Source organism: Diadema setosum, chromosome 5 (assembly GCF_964275005.1).
Source record: "Diadema setosum chromosome 5, eeDiaSeto1, whole genome shotgun sequence".
Taxonomy (NCBI): Eukaryota; Metazoa; Echinodermata; class Echinoidea; order Diadematoida; family Diadematidae; genus Diadema; species Diadema setosum.
Genome location: NC_092689.1, coordinates 21,917,511 through 21,938,977, shown reverse-complemented (window position 1 = coordinate 21,938,977; position 21,467 = coordinate 21,917,511). Strand labels below are relative to the sequence as shown.

General features: G+C 40.3%; 1 protein-coding gene across 1 annotated transcript in view; it reads right to left on the bottom strand.

The window, feature by feature from the left end:
• Positions 1-12,298: 12,298 nt before the first annotated feature.
• LOC140228782 (broad substrate specificity ATP-binding cassette transporter ABCG2-like) overlaps positions 12,299-21,467 on the bottom strand; it is a 138,652-nt gene continuing 129,483 nt past the window's right edge. Inside the window, exons 16-17 of the mRNA XM_072309058.1 lie at positions 13,122-13,186; positions 12,299-12,449 (exon numbers count right to left, since the gene is read on the bottom strand). Coding sequence (XP_072165159.1) covers positions 12,299-12,449; positions 13,122-13,186 — 216 coding nt within the window. The remainder of the gene's footprint in view (positions 12,450-13,121; positions 13,187-21,467) is intronic.

The window sequence follows — 21,467 nt, the reverse complement described above, 5'->3', positions numbered from 1 at the left end:
AATAACCACTTTTTGCTCAGATGCCATCTTGTCTGTGCAAAGTGGAGTCAATGGTCAAATATACTTCATTCTGTATCTTCGTTATAATCTTTACGGAATTTGGTACCAAAGATGGCAGACCTGACTCCCTTTTCTAAATGAGAATCCAAACATCACACGGCCAATGTCCCTTAACACATATGAAACCTGTATGGTCATGCCTATATTGGGATCAGGACTCAAATCATTGATTTTCGAAGAGATCGGATACCTAATTTGTCAACTTGATGACAAATTCCAAGTCAAGTTTTGACTATTGTTTTTCTACGTAGGTGTAAATATAATAACGGTATGTGTTTTGCGGAAAGAGAAACGAGGGTGTTTTGACATTTGCGAAATTAATGTGGAAAGATCTCATGCACACTTTTACTGAATTTTGTTTATTTATTCACACTCACAGACGCAAACACAATTAAAGATCTTGAACATATCAGAGGTGAGGGAGGGCTACTGACGAGGTAACACCCTAGCAACTCTCCTTTTCCATCTCTCATATACTCCTTATGCCATTATCTGGACACCCGCTACAATTAATTGGTCTATAGGTGGCGCTGTTCATCATGTCAGTCTCTTGGGCCTTCTTTGTCTAGTGTCGATCTCATGAGCTTTGTTTGCGTACTGTCGGTCTTGTGAGCCTTTTAAGCGTAGTGTCGGTCTCGTGGGCTTTGTTTGCATAGTGTCGGTCTCGTGAGCCTTTTAAGCGTAGTGTCGGTCTCGTGGGCTTTGTTTGCATAGTGTCGGTCTCGTGAGCCTTTTAAGCGTAGTGTCGGTCTCGTGGGCTTTGTTTGCATAGTGTCGGTCTGGTGAGCCTTTTTGCATAGTGTCGAACTCATGGGCTGTACAACTCGTGGAATTATTTTACTTAATGTCGAACTCGTGGGCTTTATTTACTTAGTGTCGAACTCGTGGGCTGTATAACTAGTGGGCTGTATGACTTATCTCTTATAGCGGCTGTATGACGTGTGAGCTACATAATTCGTGGGCTGTATGACTCGTGGTTGTCGGTCTCGTGACGTGCATCCCCTTAGCGCACGGATATGCGTGCATCGGGATATGCATAGGTCTCCGTGAAGTGCAGGAAGACATGCAACACGACATCGTGGTCGAAATCAAGCATCCAAATCACATGACTTGTTTTTTCCATTTTTTTTTTTGGACAAAACCAGTTGTTTAACGACCTCGAGACCTCGAGGAGGAGAAAGGAGTCCTCACTTTACACATCTCTTATTTCGGATAAAACTCGAACAAAACAAGGCTACATCACTGTGGGTTTTATGAGGAATCATCAAATCGACTTTATTTCCCCGAGCGCAATTTGCGTCCCTCGAAACTCTCGAAGCTTCCACCACGTTGGCTCCGAATGCGTACATAATTTGCATAAATTTATGCATATTCATGAAAACTTACAAAGTACAGGAATATCACTATTATTATTATTATTATTATCATTATTATTGTTATTATCATTATAATTATTTATTCGGCATTTCACAAGTGTGTACAAAGACTAACACAGAGGAAATTTGATTCAACATAAAGAGTAAAATAGATTTATTGACATTTTGTTAACATTCTGTTGCAAGAGCATCCTATTACAGCAGTCACATTATTCAGTATCCAGTCCAAGCAAGTACCCTGTGAGGGATAAACCTGAAATACCCTCTCAGGGCTATTCAGCGGCTCAACGAAGCGTTGCGATCGTTATCTCTATTCTCATTGCCGGTCGTTCCGATTTATGACTAGAAATTCTGCGGATTTTGGCTCGTGCGAGCGCTGCACGCTCGCCATGAGCTGGGTGGCCCTGTACACCCACATGCAGGCCGGACAAGTCGCAGCGTCACATACCAAGGAGGTTCTCTCATACCTCCTTGCACATACCAGCCGGGGAGATATACCATGCACACACAGTCTTCACATCCACCAAGTATTGTAAAGTAACTCGCGCTAAGATGGATTGCAACAATTTGCACAAATCCAAACTAATTTAAATTACACGAAGTACACGTCGTTGCAGGATGATAACACAAAAGATAAACAAAATACACAGTTCCCCACACTCATGTACGCACACAAGCACAAGCACCCACAGCAAACACAAGGGTGTCAACAACATCAAAAGCAACAACAAATCGAAAACTGGCATCATTCAGAAAGTGTTGAATTCGAGTATCTTATATGTTATCAATATACAGTTGTGACTTGTATCTTGTGAAGAACGTATAACCATTTTTTGTTCTTTTCAAATCATGTTCATGATGTATCAATTATTAAATCTGTATTTGATAGTCACATCCAGTATCATCTGCAGTGTGGATATTAGTGTAATATACGCATCTATAATATAAGAGTAAGAACATCTTCTATAGACGATCAAACGCAATTTCAAAACCAAGTTTTGGCAACTGAATGGATTTCGTTATCCTACCTGCCCGTGGCCGGTACATTTGCCGAACTGTAAAGACGATGGTATCACACATCTCCTCAACTGGAACTACAGCTGTATTTTCAGTTATGATTCTCTCACAGTCCCAAGTAGATATAACACAAAACGCCATCTTAGTCTTCATAAAATGTTATCGATGCAGTCATGGCAGCGTATATTTCATAATTCAGGGAGGTGGAAAGAGAATTGAATAATTATGCCTAGTTAGTGCACATGGATAGACTGTACCATGCTAATGCCAGGTCTCTGTGGCAGCTGACTGGTATCGAGGAAACCCCACTAAGGAATTAAGATAAAAAAAAACAACAACAACACTCCCCCACCCCACCGAAGAACCCTGGCTGGTATGTGTACGTAACTTTCCACAGCAGACACTCTGCCGAGCGAGACTGCCTTTTCAATGTCAAATCACTTTTCCAACGACGCAGGGACGTGATCAGTTCACATTTGATTTTTCTGATGAACTGCGTTGATACCATCTTTTAATGTCCCCTGAAGATCATACTATAAAGATGTAGGCATCGATTTCATCCTACATAATGTATTTCCAAAATTTACAGATGTGATTACATGTACATTATATCAAAATGTGAGATGAGTGAGGTTCCTTCGTACAGCAGCGAACAGCGGCACCCATCAAGCAACGCGAGCCAGAAAGCAATACGATAACCATTCCACGTGGGCTAACAGCACGGCGGCACGCGGTGTGTGCGCGTTTTTCTCTGTTTCAGTAGCGATAGCCTGACAAAATTCAGACCGGATTGAATGAGACTAAGTAGACAAAATTTTCGAACATGTTGTGCTATGACAGAGAGCGTGTGAATTTTGCTCCCCGCGGATTTTCCTGCAAAAGGGTCTATGAAAGGAAAGACTAATAATCTTCACTCTGAGGGAAAAGGAGCGCAATCCGCGGGGAGCAAAATACACCGTGTGTGTTTAAACACACGCATGTCGAAGCGGTTTTGTCGGTTCCCATAGACTTTACACGTGAAGGCGATTCGCTTGGCACTGAGCCAGGTTCGGCGAGCTCGCTCGGTTCTCCCGTTTTATCCTCTATAGGGTATTTCGGCGTTATCCTTCACAGGGTAGTTGCCTGGACTGGTATCCTAACAGCAAAGCGCTACTAAAGAAATCCTACGAAAATTTGGCGCTTACAAAAAGAAAGCTCAAGACTTTACCAAAACATATTTGATACACCCGGACCCCGTTTTGTCAAGATAAAGTTAGCGTTGATTGTGAAATCAACGCTAACTTTATCCAACTTGACGTCCGCTATAACTTTAAATCAACAGTAAGTTTCCGTTTTATGAAGAGACTTAATAGTCGATTATAGTTATAGCGAATCACCATGACTTAATTATTGATTTGGTCAAAACAAAAAAACAGGACGAGGCTGGTTTCTGTTACTGTTTGCTTAAAAACAAAAGAATACATAAAGCAAAACAAACAACAACTAGACTTGGAATTTGTCATCAAGTTGACAAATTAGGTGAGTCCTGATCCCATTAGGCATGACCATACAGGTTTCATCTGTGTTTAGGGACATTGGCCGTGTGATGTTTGGATTCTCATTTAGAAAATGGAGTCAGGTCTGCCATCTTTGGTACCAAATTCCGTATACACTAACGAAGATATAGAATGAAGTATGTTTGACCATTGACCCTACTTTGCACAGCCAAGATGGCATCTGAGCAAAAAGCTTTAATTTTAGCGAAGTTTTTCGACATGATTTGGACGTTGTATGAAAAAACGGAGACACATAACGATAGCGCAAAGTCTCAACTACAACATATTAAAATCTGGGAGAAATTCACGGAAGGGTAAGTGAGCTAGTGCTCAATAAAGACAATCATGTCAATTTTCACATCTAGGAAAATTTCCTCCCATAGAGATAACACGTCATAACGAAGATAGAGAAAAAAGTACATTTGACCTTTGAACCCACTTTGCACAGACAAGATGGCATCTGAGCAAAAAGTGGTTATTTTGTGAAATGATTCTTGTAACATGGTTTTTGCGTGTGCAAAATATGGGGAAGATAGGACATGTATTCACCAAGATACACGATAAAACATTTATGACCTTTGACCCTAATTACCATACCGAAGATGGTGTCCGATCAAGTAGTTGTTATGTTATGAAATAATGCACGTGACATGAACTAAACATGTGCAAAATATGGGGGTGATAGGCTATGGTTTTCTTGAGTTATTGCAAAGAAAGTTGCAGAAAGAAAGAAATATCTCAATACATCGAAGATCAGCTTTAATTTCAACCAAGTTTTTGGACGTGATTCCGACACCGTATGAAAAAACAAAGGGCACAGTTACGATAGCCCAAAGTCTCAGCTACAACATATTAAAATCTGGGAGAAATTCACCGAAGGGTAAAGTGAGCTAGTGCTCGATAAAGACAATCATGTCAATTTTCACACCTAGAAAAATTCCCTCCCATAGAGATAACACGTCATAACGAAGATACAGAAAGAAGTACATACTGGAGTATGACCTTTGACCCCACTTTGCATACCCAAGATGGCATCCGAGCAAAAAGTGGTTATTTTGTGAAATGATTCTTGTAACATGGTTTTTGCGTGTGCAAAATATGGGAAAGATAGGACATGTATTTACCAAGATACAGGATGAAACATTTATGACCTTTGACCTTAATTTACATACCCAAGATGGTGTCCGATCAAGTAGTTGTCATTTTATGAAATGACGTACGTGACATGAACTAAACATGTGCAAAATATGAGGGTTATAGGGGCTGTTTTTCTTGAGCTATTGCAAAAAAAGTTGCTGAAAGAAAGAAATATCCCAATACATCGATGATAAGCTCTAATTTCAACCAAGTTTTTTGACGTGATTCCGACATCATATGAAAAACGAGGGGCACATGACAATAGCCCAAAGTCTCAGCTACAACATATTAAAATCTGGAAGAAATTCACCGAAGCATAAGTGAGCTAGTGCTCGAAAAAGATAGTCGTGTCAATTTTCATTTCCAGAAAAACTGCACTCCCATAGAGATAACACGTATACTGGTCAAATTTGACAAGATTACTTTCAATCCATTTTTACGAGGTGATGCTGTCATCCAATCAAAATGTTGTTATTACAGTAATGAAAAAACATTTAATAAGCTACAACATACTGAAATCTGGGTGACAATCGGCAAAGGATAAGTGAGATATGCTCGAGTAAACTTGAAATTTGATGACGTCATTTTGAAAATTTACTTTTTTTATTTTATTAAGAAATTTGATATCTTTTAATCATTTTTCCAGCATCGCCAACCCAAGAAATGACATGTACACTTCATCAGCTTTCAGAATTGGTAAAGAAAATGGGGGGTCACCGTCCATCCTGACGAGTAAAATTGGATTTAAAATTGGCGTTTTTTTTTTGCATTGTTGCACTGTATATCGCCATTGACGCGCGCGCGGAATTTTAACTTTGATGGGCCCGTATGACGTCATATTGAGTCCGATTGACTTAAAACTTGGTAAAAATATTCCTTGACATTTCAGGCATCCAATAAGTGTAAAAAAATGGGAAATTTCTATTGCATATGAGCTATGCGTGCGTATATGTGTGCGCGCGCACGCGTCCGTCCAATTTTTTCAATTTTTCAAAAAATGCTCCAAATGGTCTAAAACGTGTGCAAAAAACATTGTAGCTCGATTTGAGCATACAAATATTTCAACGCGCGCGTACGCGCACGTTTTAAGAGAAAATGTGAATTTTGAGAATATGAGTAGAATGCGCATAACTTATGTGAGGTAAATTTCATTGAAAAAATCTATTCCATTGATGAGATATGATTGAGAATGTGTTTTCATATAATGACGTCATAGTGACGTCACGGTCGACTAATCACTATGATTTTATTAGACCTGTCGTCTTTGGGACATGATACATATATGGCATAAGTTTGAAATTGATAGGAAGAACACTTTCTGAGCTAATCGATACACAACTTTTGTCCAGAAATAAAGAAGAACAACCAACAAACAATCAGTACAGATACAGAAGGTGATCCGAGAGGATACTCGGATCACCTAAAACGAGAGGATACTCGGATCACCTAAAAAAATACGTATGTACATCATTGTTTGCCACGGCCACGGAAGCGTAGTCTGCTAGTGCGCCGCAGTATGATTAGCGCTACAGCCGCTGAATTAGCAATATGTTTGCTTATATTTACCCGGTGTTGCGCACGCAAGTACCATGTTTTGGCTCTGTTACACCTTTCCGGGCAAGCTACGCGGGCTTGTTGCGTGTGGGGATTTTTCAGCACGCAGGACATTTTTTTTTTTTCTGCAGGCGGACGAGGATTTAGGCGAGTTTTGCATTTTTACCTGCTGGACCCGTGCTACTTACGTTGTACTTACGTGCATTTCATGTGACGTGCGTGTCAGGCGCATGGGTGGCGAGTGAGGGCTGACAACTCGGTGAAGGAATCCCTTTGAAGGAATTTGATATGGCAGAACCAGCAGAAAGGCAGTTACTAACCCTCAGCATGTACACAATTTGCTCGTATAGCTCGCTCCACACCCGCAGGACTGACTAGCTACACGGATATTGGCAGTTTCGACACCGTTCCTCGCCAGTAAAACACCCGTATTATGCTCGTAGAATGCCCGAGATGACACGCGCTTCCCGCGCATAGGCAAAGATCCACGGACAACATACGTACTTCAAGCGGGTCAACATGCTTGTGACTTGCGGCAGCTACGGGCTTCCTATTGGTGTTCTGCGTGGACCTGTGAGGGAAATCCCCGCGACTCACCCGGAAAAAAAAATGGTCACGCTCAAAACTTTGCTAGGGGTAAATATGACTTGCGTGCTTACCTCCGGGCAACTACGGGCGAGATACGTGCTAGCTACTGTCAGGTGCGGGCTAAATGCTGTGAGGTCCGGGTAGCACAATTTTTTCCCCCGCAAGTCAACCCGCAAGGCCTCCCCAGACACCGTGTGACAAGGCCTTGAACGTGCTAAAAACTCGTTCCGGGTGAGTCGCAGAGGTACACGCAGAACACTGGTAGGAGGCAGGTACTTCGTAGCTGTTACGCAGGTACTTCGCAGTACCCGTATGATGCTCATAACTGAAAACGGATCGGTTTCGAAGCTCTCACGCAGATCACACGGAATACACGCAAGTAGCGTAGCAGGCAAGAAGCACGCGTCTAGCAGGTAAGACGCAAGTACGGGACTCGCCAAAATCCTTGTCCGCCCGCGCAAAATTCTCTTGCGTGCTGGAAAATCCCTTCTCGCGACAAACCCCAGTAGCTTTCCCAGAATGGTGTGACAGGGCCTATACCCTTGACACGAATAACCAATAACCAATTACCCTAAACACGAAAAACCAACAACGAATAATCAAAGGCATCATGATTTCCATTCAAAAGAAAAATCATCTTTATTAAAAAAATGAAAATAAACAGCCATCTCCGGAAAATTGTAATATTTGTAAACGTTAATGTAATATGTTAACGTTATTAATCCGGCAATGCCGCCGTAATCGTTATCATATTCATAAAATAAAAATTATTAGCATAATAAAACTTATCTTCGGCATATTATTAATGAATTACTGAATAAGAAAACAGTCACTACTACTACAATAAAGAACGAGGGTGAAGACATTAGTGATCCACAAAAAATTGCAGCTATTTTAATACATATTTTGTAAATGTTGGCTTGAAATTGGGTTCGAATATATATATTACTAATGAAAATTTCATCAAAACTCTTGCTGATCCCTCAGTAAATTCATTTCCCCCTTCAAATTAGCCCGTATGAAGTTGTTAACATTGTACAATCTCTCAAAGGTAGTAAGTCAACTGGACACGATGGAATAAGTGTAAACCTTTTGAAAAGGTTATTCATTTTATTTCTATTTCTTTGTGATATATATCTAATCTATCTCTTATCACGGGTGTCCGCCCAAATTCTTTGAAAATAGCCAAAGTAGTGCCAATTTACAAAATAAGATGATTCATCAGTTGTGTCTAATTTTCGGCCAATACCGGTTCTACCAGCAATATAAAAAATTCTTGACAAAATAGTGCATTGCCGTCTTTATGATTATTTAGTTAGTAATAATATATTTGTATAAAATCAATATAATTTTAGAAAATTTCATTCAACGGATCAAGCTATAATTTAACTTTATGATAAGGTAATTAATTGATTGTCACGTAAAGAACATTTAATTGGTATATTTATGAACCTTAGCAAAGTATTTGATACTATTGATCATGATATATTGATTGAAAAACTCCGTCCTTATGGGGTAAGTGGTAATACTTTATTGTGGGTTGTAGATCATTTGAATAATAGACAACAATGTGTACAATTTCGAACTACAGAGTCACGACGACTTACAATTAAATGTGGCGTCCCGCAAGGTTCCATCTTGGGCTGTTATTATTTATCCTACATATAAATGATATTGTTTATTCGGCCCCATTATTACATTTCACACTTTTGCAGATGATACAAATATTGTATTTTCTCACAGAAGTTTTGATACCCTTGAAAGTATGTTAAATACTGAATTATTGAAAATTCATTCATAGTTTAAGTGTAATAGATTGTCATTGAACATTTCAAAAACTAATCATATGTATTTTAACGGTTCACATTCTCAACCTGATGAATGTAATATTTACATTGATGGAAAATTGTTAATTGGACGAACTATTACTAATTTTTTTGGAAGTAATTTTGAAGAATATAAGTTGACTTGGCATGATCATATAAGGAACATACCAACTGTTATATCCAGACAGATTGGTGTATTATATAAATTGCGATATCTATTGTCATCTAAATCATTACATATGATTTACAATGCACTTATTTTTCCTCATATGACTTAAAGTGGATGGCTAGTACTTGATCAGTGGGAATCAGTGGAAATGCTGGGGGATGATTGTTCCAATCCTTGTGGATTCATTTAAAAGTACATTATATATCTATTGTTGTGTGAAAATTATTTGCTTCAGAATGGTCTCATATTCAAGTAATGTGCAGTTCAATGTTTCCAGGTTAGCATGCCTGTACAGTGACGGGGCATTAAACTGCACATTACTTGAATATACCATTCTGAAGCAAATAATTTTCACACAATAGATATATAATGTACTCCTAAATCAATCCACAAGGATTAGAACAATCATCACCCTCCATTCCCACTGATTCCACTGATCAGGTACTAGCCATCCCCTTTGATGTAATATTGTTTGGGATAATTGTAATAAGACGCAGGTAACTTTGTTGTTCTTATTGCAAAAGAAGGCAATCAGAATATGTTCACACTCTACGTATTCAGCGCATACGACCCCGTTATTTAAGCAACTAAATGTGTTAAAAATTGGTGATATACATCAGTTTCAAACTTCTGTATTCATTTATAAATATACCCAAAATTTGCTGTCACAGTCCTTTCAAAACTTTTTCGATTACAATGCAAACATTCACTCGTATCCTACAAGACACTCAACAGATTTCAATGTACATATTCGAAATCCAAAATTCCTTATAGCTCACAGGTCAGTGAGGCATTACGGACCAGTTACATGGAATGCTTTACCCGCCTTCCTGAAAACACGAACATCTCTTTTTTCTTTCAAAGCTAGTTTAAAGAAATATATTTTGACCCAATATATTTAGTAAAATAAAATATAATAATTGATATAATTTTGTTTACATTTTGGTCTGAATTCATTAGTATCATACTGAAGAATAATAATATAATGGCCCCAACACAAGCATTCAACTCGCCAACTGCACTCGCACAACACTCACTCACAACTTCTTTTTCCCTCTAAAGCATGCTATTGTAATTAGTAGAAAAAAACACTTTTTGTGAGAAGCAAACCTGAGCTATATTTCCCAATGAGGCCATCAGCCCAGTCAAGCTATGCTTAGGCTGATGGTCTCCTGCTTCCTTATTGAATCAAATGTACTGCCTTATCTGCATTATATGTAACTAAAAATGTTTTACAAAGATTTTTATTGTGCATGTAGTATAAATTGCACTTTTGTATTGCTCCTTTGTCATTTGGTTATGTTTTGCTTAAATTTGTCACACCGATGTAATTCATTTTGATTTCATTTGATTTGATTGGAGAAGCAAAATAGATACGAAAGAATAGCACTAAAAATCAGGTGGCGGCTTAACACCGGTATGACAGTAAAACTATTATGAAGGCGTATAATTTGTGAGAATGTTGTCCTCATCTCTCTCACTCTCTCTTTCCTTTTCCTGCACTATTCAATTGAATATAAGATGTATCCATATTCCTCTGATTCACTCTTTTGGGTAGCAAAATAGATGAACATGACTCGACGAAGCTTGATGCACCTGATGCATAAAGAACTACAAATGATGGCAAACACAACGTGTGCCTTCAAGAAAGTTCACGGAAGAATAATACCTTTTGTAAACCTCCATGTCTCGCTTTATGATGAGCGTTACTTGATTATAATGTTATTGACTGTCCTTCAATCCATTACTCTCTCTTACGATATAATTATTGCTCTCCTGTCACAGATATCACGTGCAATATCGATTATTTGACATTCAAAATAAATAAAGTACATATCATTCGTGTTGCAAAGATCAAAACAAGTGCTAAATGAAGTGTACTACAGTTCTTAACAAGCAATGTCGCTGCGGCTACTGGTATGCCTCCGCCATAATGCGTGTTCCTCCTAATAGCTTTAATTGGATGAATGACTAAATTGTCAGAGTGCAGGTATTTGGGGATTTGAGGATTTTTACTTGACTTCTGACCCTTTGCACTGAGTAATATACAATGTATGGAGAAAAAGATGTAATTTCAGTATGGTAGATATTTGTATTTAAACCTGGCCTTTGACTTTTGATCTTTGGCCTTAAAGTTCCAAAGAGAATAATGAAAGGGTAGAACATGCATAAATATGTAATAAGTTTCATGATGATACCTTGATTATTTTCGAGATACGGAGGAAGAAGGGAAATTTAGCACTTTCCCTTGACCTTTGACCTTTTGTCAAGAAACTACCCACAGAATATCTATTGGGTAATACATGTATATATCAGGTTTTAAAAAAAATCCTGCAGGCATTGCATAAATATGAAGAAAGTAGTGACATTTTGAGGAGTTGACCTTGACCTTTGACCCTCTAACCTTTGACCCCTGACCCCAATTCCCTAGATAATCACTGCCAGTCAGTACATGCATATATACTAAGTTCTACGAAGATACCATGAACCATTTGCGAGATATAGAGAAAAGCGTACAATTTCAACATTTTGACTTGACCTCTGACCTCATGACCTGAAACTCTCTCTGAAGAATCTTTATTTGATAGTACATATATACGCCAAGTTTCAAGATAATACCTTCAGGCATTGCTTGGATATGGGGGAAATAGTGAAATTTTAAGCAATTGACCTTGACCTCTTGACCTTTGACCTTGATCATGTGCACCTAAAAGTTGATAGGCACAACTTTGCCCACTCATATATATACATGCCAAGTTTCTTCAGAATACATCAAACGGTTTGTTAGTTATGCTGTCCACAAATTTGATTACGAACGGATAGACGGACGGACGGACGGAAGGACGGACAGACGGACGGACGGACAACCCGAAAACATAATGCCTCCGGCACCACTTCGTGGCGGAGGCATAAAAATACTTGGTGCAAGTACAATACTGTTGTCCCACACGTAATGCTCATGCATTAGGTATCGACTGACAACTCATATCTTTATCAGGAGAAATGCTGGCCATCTAAGCAAATCACGCCTCATCTCTACTTGACCTTTGGGATCCTGCGCAGTTGGATGTACCCTATGACCAGCAGTCCCAGGGTCATGGCGGAGATCCCTACCTCATTCTGCCACAAGCCCCAGTCGCTATAATCAATACCCTGGTTATCCAGATACGAAGTTCCCGGGACGACACTGTTAAAGATAATGAAAAAATAAAGAGCGAATAATGTTTGGATGGGAGGAATGAGTCGGCAAAACCATATACACTATGATAACCACATACACTTCCGAGGAATGATTTTATCAAAAAGAGGACAGAAAAGGGGGTAAACAGTTAGTGAACATGATAATCACCTGTAGAAATAAAAAAAAAAAAAAGAAAGGCGTAATGATCCTGTAATGATCTTCATGCGGTCAAACCATCTAGGCAACAGCGCAACAACTGATTCTGACCTTCAACTCTTTTCATAGCCAATCACAAGAAGGGATTTTCCCCGCCTGCCATTCTGCAGTTAGATCTGTATTCATATTTATGATTCCTCAAATAGACACTGCTCAAAGTTGTCGCTTTACCTATATACCGCATCCTGTGAATCTAGATATTACTGAAATAAGATTATTCTTGCGTATTGTTTTCTACAATAGAATACTACAGTTTTATTCTGTGTTAACATTATGTGCGCCATTAGTTATCGAAAATAATTACATAATTTATTATCTCCTGTAGTTAAGTCTAGATATATACATACTAAAAGCAGCAGGGAGTTATTTATTCATTTCTATTTTTCCTAATTTTTGTCTAATGGATTTGGGTCATTATTATATTCAGGTATTAATTTCTTTTCCGTGATCACTATCACTTACCACGTCACAGGAAGGGAGACATTGTAGCAGAAGTTCATGTCCACAAGCTCATTGATCAACAGAGCCTAACGTGATGATAGAAATAATGTTTGGCGTCATAAATAATGTTCAAAATTTTCAGTAGAGTATTTCTTTCATTTCACATTATTACGTAAAATGGTTTCATGACAATTTTACAACGATGTCATCATGATTTATGATAATCGTGCTACAGCGCTGTCATTGATTCCTACGCTGACATAAAACAATTAGGCAAGATGTTCTTGCAAAAAATACTGTAAAAATATGGCGCGAGCAGGACCCACGAAACAGGCGTTTCAGGTTTGTACAATAACGAGAGAGAGAGAGATTAATGTTACGGAAAAATTTAGCAGAGAGCTCGGGGACTAAAAGTTATTGGTGCACGTCACGAGCTCGACACCCACGAGTCATGCAGGCCACAAGTCATACAACCCACCAGTCATATAGGCCTACAGCCCACGCGTCATACAGCGGTACTACTATTCCGCATTCACAATGGCCATGCGACTCCGCAGCGAGTACTCGAGTTGTCCGCGACTGGTGCAGTACCGATGTCAATGTGAAGACTCGCACACCGGTGTCGTCCTCCCGCACGCGCATCAACACCCAAGCCACCCTGACAATTGCACGAATTTGGGCTTGCGCACTGCAACGCATGGCGTGCCAGTGAGTGGTATTTAGTGGCACTTAGCGGAGATTAGTCACTTCAAGTGTACGAATAGTTCAAGAAATGCGTATTCTCAAGGAAACGCAATGATACGTCATGTTTACGGCACATTTACGCATTATTTAGGTATGTGTATTCATTGCCAGGACAGGTATACTTGTCGTGTTTTTTTCTTTCTTTTTAAGGTCATGAGACATATTTCCACTTATAAGTACCTGATTGATTGTTTCTTACTACTACTAATAATAAGGTCTAGTTGCGGTGATGTTTGTTATTCCAAATATATGTAATCTAAAAATGAAATAGGTTTTTATTTTGAAGGTTCGATAATCCTGTCATACGATAGGGTTCGATAAAATCGCACCAAATGTGGCGTTATTCGAAACGTTCCTTATTCAAAAGTCTCGTTAATCTGACAATGAAATAGATACGTTAAAGTACAGGAAACGAGAGATTTAAATTAGTAAAATCATATAGAAAAACAAATAATGTCAGAGCAGAGGGAAATGTCTTTTGAAACAGATTATCAATATGACTTATTATTAGATATTCGCGGCAATGAGAAATCGCGAGTTAAAACTGATCGATTCACTTCACCGATTTTCGCCCCGGAACAGCTGTCCTTTTCAATCACTACGTAACGCAAGGATCTAAACTTGATACGAGTGCAGCGGTACAAATGGGCCGAATGCATGAAACCAGATAGCAATTGCTTGCAAGCAATAGCTTCAAGCACAAGCACAAGCTCGTCTAGTAAAAGATCTAGCTTAAGCAACTGCTTAAATCCATACGCATAACCTTTTGCTTGTGCTTATACCATTAATTTGCTTGCCCTGCACAAGCAATACAATTGCTTGCGTTTTCAGCAAAAGGGACGTCACGCCTGTGCGAACACAAGAACAAAGGCGGATGTGACAGCATGTCTTTAAAGGGAGGCAGTCCTGAGATTTTCACTGTACTGATAATTAAGAAGAGTAAAAAAAAATATAACCTTTCGCCAGTTCATACGCTTGGAAATCAAAAACTATCTCCGTACGCGATTTTTGAAAAATAATTCCTGCAAGCGATCGTGTAAGAGCCTGCAAAAAGATGCTACGTCATTCATGCCCTACTCATCAAGTTAACAGCCGTGCCTCTAAAAACCAATGTAAGTGTTCAAACGATCAGTTGTGATTTTATCATAAAATGTGAAAGTATGTGATTTTATTACTTTAAACAAAATATTCCACGCTTAGTTATATATAATTCATGAAAAATTGATATTGGAAACATAAATTTATTTGTATTTTAAAATCAGATAAACCATGTACTTGACATCAAATAGGCACGGTCCTTTCCTAGCTTCCGTCCATGTTGCATACTACTTTGGGTACAAACCACTCTCGCGCGCGAATTCTTGCCGGTATTGTGTATACTAATGTACACAGTACTCCGTCTAGCTGAGTTTGGCGTTCAAACCGAAGATAACCTGTGCATTAGAGAGTCGAATTCTTCAAAGAAAATATTGTTTGTACCTCGATATTTCTGTAAGTACTCAGATATCGCCTTTCCTCGAAAAAATATGACGTCTGCCGGGCAGGGTAAACACAGGGGGCCGCGGGGATAATTTCGCTCCACCTTGCCGTGCATGTCCAGTCGGCACTAGCAGCAGCTAGCTCAGTAGCACTGTACTGCAGTCCAACCCCGGCGGCAGCCCCACCGTAAATGAAACATAGCTAGCCACTTTCCTTACCTCTCTACGCTTCCTTTCCTCGGTTCTCTTCGAAGTCGATGCTCGAGGTGTTTCTGTTTTATAATTCACCTGAGCAAATATGGTCGGGATTGCATCTGGCTTCAGGAGTTCTCTCGGTTTATAACCGAGGGCCACAGCCTGCCTGTCCACGTAAAAACATTGCTTCTCAAATGGTCCACGCACAGGTAGGTCACAACACGATATCGAGAATTTTTGTAGGCCCTAAGTTTTTTATGTTCGGCTAGCGTACTACACTAGTAAATAAATGTGGAGAACCGTTTCTACCCTCAATCTGTACGTACTAGAACAAAAACAGCTAGCTAACTGCATGCGCGGCGACAGGGCTGCAGCTGCGCTGTGATAGACTGGAAAAGTGCGAAGGGCAAACCGGGGTATCTACCGTAGATCTAGTAGTACCGTTCACACGTGTACTGTGCGAATATACAATACACAATACACACACACACACGCACTCGCACAGTACGTAAAAACAATGTCAAATACTAGTAGCCATCGACTTCTTCATGCATCCGGGTAACTAGGGAGCGTACGGATAACGAGCAGAACACGGCTGGGAAGAGTTGTGCCTCGGTGACGTGTGACTCTCCGCCAAGACTTGCTCATTAGCATATTCACCATGCAGATTCACACTTTTTCAACAAAAATTTACGAGCTTATTTGGTGATTTGAAAGTTTGTTTTTGGTGAAAGTAGTTCATTGGAGGTACCAACAACATATTTGTTTAAAATTCTTGAGGACTGCCTCACTTTAAAAGGAAGTGTGTGTGCGAAAACATTTCCTGACATAGCAAAAGAGCTACGAAATGACACTCATAAATGCACACACATCTTTACACACACATACTGGCTGATTCCCATCACGGCTTGCTAGTATATAGTAGCCCGGATTTGCCACGTCATACGTGGAGAGAGGTCTCCTTGCTGTCCAAAGAATGATGTCAGACATGCTACCTGTTTCTCATCACATTTTGTGTGCTAACTACTGGACATGCCCGTTGTCGAAACATACAAGTTTCTTACACAACTTAGGAGGAATTTCTTGTAGATTTATACCACTCCTGCACAATTACACGCGAACGTCCCAGTTAAGCAAAAGCTTAAGCTCGCTTTACAGATTTGAAAAATCGTAAGCAATTGCTGGCAAGAACAAGCGAAAGGCCCGTTTTATGCATTTTTAAACAAATGCTTGGTCGCTGGAGGTCCCGTCATACCTTTCCGGCCAAGCCTTGCGTGTGACTTGCGAAGAACAATTTTTGCTTCACGGAGGTCCCCGCAGATGGCCCGCACATGACCCTCAGCATGCACGCAATTTGCTCGTATAACTTTTTCCACGACCGCAGAATCTACCAGCCACACGGATCAGTATCGACACCATTCCTTGCCAGTAAAACACCCGTATTATGCTCGTAGAACGTCCGCAGATGACGCACGTGTCCGGCGCATAGACACAGATCCACTGGCAACCTACGTGTTTCCATCGGGTTTACTGCCTGTGACTTGCGGCAGCTACGGGCCTCCTACTGGTGTTCTGCGTTGACCTCTGCTGGCAATCCCCGCTACACACCCGGAACAAGTTTCGAGCATGCTCAAAACTTGGTTCCGCGTATATTGGAGTTGCGTACGTACTTCCTGGCAACTATACGTTCTAGATATTAGCCTATCCGAGAGGCGTCGGGCTGTATCGATACTAGACTGATCGCTATATGGAGACGGACATGCGAGGGCTTCAGCCCGAGCGCCTATCATCACTCGTTTTTGAATCATTATTCATGATATGCTTATCGTATGCACGACGCCTATTTTTATGCATGATTCATAAGACAGGCCTTATGTGGTCATCGACCTCATCGATTAAACCAATCAAATATCATCTCCAACTGCATATTTTTTTGGACGAATCCATGTTTGTTTGGGTAGGTTTATAAGAACTACTACGTGATTACATAAATACTTTGCCATTTTGATTCTCATTAGTCTCAGTGTTTTGTAAATTTTTCGTTTTAATTTGTACTATTACTTGACAATTTCACTTTATTGGGAATTTGAAGAATGATTATTTTGGCTATCAACCATCTTCTACCTACGCTGTTGGAGTTGCCTAATATAGCCTTTACGCGTTATGCATATTCAACATACATACGTACCAGTTTTTCGTAGAATATCTACGAAAACTAATGACTCGAAAACGAGTGATGATAGGCGCTCGGGCTGTGCTAGATACTGTCAGGTGCGTGCCATCTAAGGGGATCTCCGGGAAGCAAAACCTGTTGCGGGTGCGTCTCGAGGATTACCCGCAGAGGTCAACGCAGAAACCCAGTAGGAGACTCGTAGCGGCCGCAACTCGCAGACAACTCCCACGCAGGTAACACGCAGTTGTAACGCAAGTACTTCGCAGTGTCTGCATTTCGTCCGAAACTAGAACGTAAGTAAAACGTGAGTAGCATGCGTTTCAGCAGGTAAAACGCACGCGAATCTAGCCCAAATCCTTGTCTGCCCGCAGAAATTATCCCGCGTGTTGGAAAATCTCTGCACGCAACAAAGCCCGCGTGGCTTACGCGGAAAGGTGTGACAAGGTGTCACGCAGGAGGATGTTGGCTAGTTCCGTACTTGCGTCTTACCTGCTAGACGCGTGCTACTTACCTGGTACTTGCGCGTATTCCGTGTGACCTGCGTGAAAGCATCGAAGCCGATCCGTTTTCATTGCGAGCGACATACGGGGACTGCGAAGTACCTGCGTGGAAGTTGCCTGCGAGGTGCTGCTACTAGGGGCCTTCTACTGGTGTTCTGCGTGTACCTCTGGGGGCAAACCCCGCGACTCACCCGGAGCAAATTTTGAGCTTGAAAACCTCCACACGCAACGAGCCCGCCTAGCTTGCCCGGAAAGGTGTGACAGAACCTAAACATGGCAGCGGGTAAATAGGATTTGCGTGCGCACCTCCGGGCGACTACAGGCGAGATACATTCTAGGTACTGTCAAATGCGGGCCATCTGCGGGTAGAAAAAAGTGCTTTCCAAAAATCGCACGCAAGGCTTGCCCGGAAAGGTGTGACAGGGCCTTTATTCTTATGCAGACGGATCTAAGCAAAAGGCTAGCACAAGCAAATTTTCATGCATACGGCTCACTAAGTAAGCAAGGTCCATGAGCTCGACATCGAGTAAAATAGTCCCACGAGCTATTCGGTCCACCTGCTTGACGCAAAATAGGCCCATGGGCTCTTCACTGATGAGCTTGACACTAGGGAAATAAGGCTCACAAGCTCGACACTAGGCAAATAAGGCCTACGAGCTCGACAGGACGAAGAGCGTCATTTGTAAACCAGTGATAATTGGTAAAGTGGCAAACCCCCACGACTCACCCGGAACAAGTTTTGAGCATGCTCAAGGCCTTTTGTGGGTAGCCTTGCGGGTTGACTTGCGGAGAAAAATTTTTGCTATCTGGAGCTCCCAGCAGTTGGTCCGCACCTGACAGTACTTACCACGTACTTACCCCGTAGCCAAGTTTTGAGCATGACCAAAACTAATTCCGGGTGAGTCGCGGGGATTGCAATGAGCTTGACATTAGGGAAATAAGGCTCACAAGCTCGACACTAGGCAAATAAGGCCTACGAGCTCGACAGGACGAACAGCGCCATTTGTAAACCAGTGATAAGCGCGTATTTGTACAGGGTATCCCGACAATGGTATAAAAAGAAATAAATCAAGGGAAATATGAAATGATGTGTACATTCAGATCAGCCTACTGGAAAATGTCCAAGTGTGAAATGAAGTGTTTCCCAAATGGTCCATGTCGACCTGCTTTACATGATCTCGAGGGATTGTAGTATGAGTGGTAGTCACAAGCGAATATATTATGTGGGTTTAGTATAAATTCACACCATATGATTATCATGGTTTGGTCAAGATAATTGTAATGATTCAAGAAAAGAAGATGCAACCATGTAATCTATGTAAACAGTTATTTATTCCTTCGCAAATTTTTCCTTTTTGGAATTGTTAAAAACAAAAAGCACATATCAACAGTGCATCGCTGCAATATCAAAGCTTTCGTCAATTGACATCATCTTGTACATAGAAGATGCATCTATGTATGCCTAATCTATCTAAACAGTTATTTAATCTTTCTCAAATTTGTCATTTATATAATTGTCAAAAACAAAAAACGCAAATCGATGATGCATCGCTGTAATATCAAAGCTTTCGTCAATTGACATCATTTTACACATTATAGATTTAGAGATGATTACAAATTGCCTATCTAATATATTGGTTCCTAAATAATTATTGACTATCGTTTAGGACAATTTGCATATACGACAGTTAACGTGGTAAAGCGATAGACAAAAAGAGGAAAAATCAGATGCCCGGCCAATTTATCCTATTCCGGCCGACTTTAGTACACAGCAGACCACGGTGGCAAGCCAAACAAAGACCCAAACTTGAAGACGTAATGTCATGTTTTTTTTTGTTTTTTTTTATGCGGGGGGGGGGGGGGAGGGGCGGAGAGTGCATGAAGTGCACAATGTTACCGGCAAATAAAATTGTTAATCAGTAATAATCTCGCGCCCGACAGCAGACGAAACTGTCATAGCTACTGCTAACACTGATCAATTCGGTGGTTATTTACGTCAGTGTAGGGCAATTCGTTGATCACTTGTATTAAAAAGAACTCGACGCAAGAATTTCATTAATTCATTGTAGTGAAAAAAGCCCCCTCCAATCAGATATTTTCCCCTTTTACCACTATTGCAACATACTGTACTAAAACATATTTGTCGTTGGCACATAGCGCTCGAGGGCCTTATTTGCCTAGTGTTGATCTTGTAGACTTTATTTGCTTTGTTTCGAGCTTGTAGATGTTTGTGGATCTCTGTGGGTTTTCCTTTTTGATTTTTGCTTAGTGTCGAGCTCCTTAGCCTTACTTTCCTATAGTGTCAAGCTCGTGGGATGTCCACGTGTCATTAAAGGGAAGATAAACCCCAAAAACAATGTGGATTGAGTGAAAGCAGCAACATTAGTAGAACACATCAGTGAAAGTTTGAAGAAAATCGGACAATCGATGCAAAAGTTATGAATTTTTAAAGTTTTGATGTTGGAACCGCTGGATGAGGAGACTACTAGAGGTTATGACGTATGAGTGGACTACAATATCAAGAAAATATAAAGAAAATACTACAAAAATCCATTTTTCATGAAAATTGCAAATTCCATCAACTTGATATTGACATATGTTAAGGGAAGCAATTATTCCCCCTGCTTTCTGAAAGCGGTTGGTCCACTGCTCTTTCATAATTCTAGAAAAGTGAATTTTTGTTGAATATCCTTTATATTTTCTTTGTATTGTTGTCCACTCATACGTCATATCCTCTAGTAGTCTCCTCATCCAGCAGTTCCAACACCAAAACTTTAAAAATTCATAACTTTTGCATCGATTGTCCGATTTTTCTCAAACTTTCACTGATGTGTTCTACTAATGTTGCTGCTTTCACTCAATCCACATTGCTCTTTGGGTTTACCTTCCCTTTAAGTGATTGGTATAAGTGACAAATACATACATTAGGTGTTAAAATTGAGGTCATCCCACGAGATTGACACACACGAGTCATACGGCCCACGAGACCGACATTGAAAACAGGTCCATGAGTCATAAGGGGACAGAATAGGGGAAAAGGGGAAAATAACAAGAAGCATGGCTTCGAGTTCAGGTCTTTCATAGTGACATCGTGCGATTTTAATAGGCTTTCCCCATTTAGAGCTAGAAGAGATATGGGCAGATTGAAGGATTTTCCCCTCTTTATCTCTCGCTCCACTACATGTAGTTAAGTATAAAATATCCTACCAGACTGCTTAGAAGTTTTAGAGAACCAATTTGTCCATGTAACTACAATGTATGAAATTCAACTGATGAT